Genomic DNA, 1,551 nt, shown 5'->3' with positions numbered 1-1,551 from the left:
GCTTTCATAAAGAATTGACCTACTCTTTACCAACATCAATTAACTCATCCAAGTCATTCCATGTCTCAGCTAAGTATATCACACCCAAACATGAAACATTTGGCCAGGTTTTAGCCTAATTCATCTACCAACATCCCAAGTTGACTTGGATGACTTCATTATGTACTTATTATATTTGATTTCCTTCAGTTTTTATGTTGCAATATATGTTGTTTTCTTATCTTTTTTTGTATGTTGTAAAATAAAAAAAGGCTACTTTTGAAACCTTTTTTTTATCATTCACTTCGTCAGTTTGTTTGTCCCAAGACTCCCAACCATGTCATTATTTTTAATATTCTATGAACAAACTAAAATGGAACATGAATCGCCAAAGACAAGCTTGGCCAGTCCAAGTCCCAAGTTTGTCAACCACGATGATGATGACAAGTGTGACATGATGGCGCTCACTATAATAGAGCGACAATAAGAGAGAGAGAGAGCACGTTTGCTTGAAATTGGGCAATCCAGCGAATTTCCATCAAAATTAAACCGTCTGAATTGAGCCATGTCCTGCCAAGTCCGACGAAATTGAGCAAAAAAAAAAGGATTACCCCCAGTGAGAAATCAGCCATTGTTACAGCAATCCCTTCCTTCCGATCTCCGATCACAGATTGGGCGGCAACGGCGGCTGCAGGAACTCGTAATCGACGACGATCACGCTCTCCACCAGATCCTTGACCTTCTCCTTCTGAGCCCTCACCATCTCCTCATCGTAATCTATCGCTTCAATGTCGGCGATCCCAGGGAAGAAGGACACCAATCCCAAACCGAACCCCTTGGCCCTAGCAGGGGAAAAATTCTCCCCGAAGCTCACCTGCAGAGCCGAAGGGACCGAAGCCTTGATCCCTTCCAGAACCTTCCGGATCTCCCCGCTGGATCCTCCGTCCAGGTCGGCCCTCGGCTTCACGAGGGTGAGCCTGAAGGCGGCGGCGGGCGGAGCGGGGATGGCGGGGCCCCCGCCGAGATCGGCGACCCAATCGACGGCCATGATGTCGCGGGAGATGGGGAGGACGGATTCGCGGACGACGCTGAGGTGGGAGGGGTGAGCGGAATAGTCGGCGAGGGCCTGCTTGGTTGGGTAGCGGCTGTGGAGGATGTGGGTGAAGCCGAAGGAGGACGACCGGAGCCGGCGGATGGGACCCACCGTGAGATAGAGGACGGAGTCCAGGGAGGTGAGCGACCTCAGTCCGGAGAGCATCGCCTCCACCTTCTCCGGCTCCGTCTCCGGCTTCACGTCGAACAGCACAACGTGCTCCACCACCTCCGACGATGACGCGGCGGTGGACATCCTCCGCCTTATCGGTGTTGCTGAGAGGTTCCGGCGGCTCGGTCGGTGGCTGAAATCGGTCCGCTTGTGGAGGAGGAACGGCCGGACGGGGAGGCGGAGGAGCATAGTCGGTCGGCGATTGGGGGGATTTCCGGCTATTCCTTCCACTCCCTCACCCTATCGCCTTGGACCCGCTCTCTCTCTCTCTCTCTTTTGGTGGCCGCCCGATCCGTGAAATCGGACGG

The 1,551-nt window shown here is 52.7% G+C and overlaps 1 protein-coding gene across 1 annotated transcript; it reads right to left on the bottom strand.

The window, feature by feature from the left end:
* Positions 1–483: 483 nt before the first annotated feature.
* On the bottom strand, positions 484–1,551 carry LOC149841128 (stress-response A/B barrel domain-containing protein UP3-like). Its single transcript, XM_090003615.1, has one exon. It carries the CDS (start codon positions 1,430–1,432, stop codon positions 644–646), a length of 789 nt encoding a protein of 262 aa, XP_089859741.1. The 5' UTR covers positions 1,433–1,551; the 3' UTR covers positions 484–643.

Source organism: Nuphar pumila, chromosome 4 (assembly GCF_984573655.1).
Source record: "Nuphar pumila chromosome 4, dmNupPumi1.hap1.1, whole genome shotgun sequence".
NCBI lineage: Eukaryota > Viridiplantae > Streptophyta > Magnoliopsida > Nymphaeales > Nymphaeaceae > Nuphar > Nuphar pumila.
Note: the sequence above shows the minus strand (reverse complement) of the source record. Positions and strands in the feature narration are given on the sequence as shown.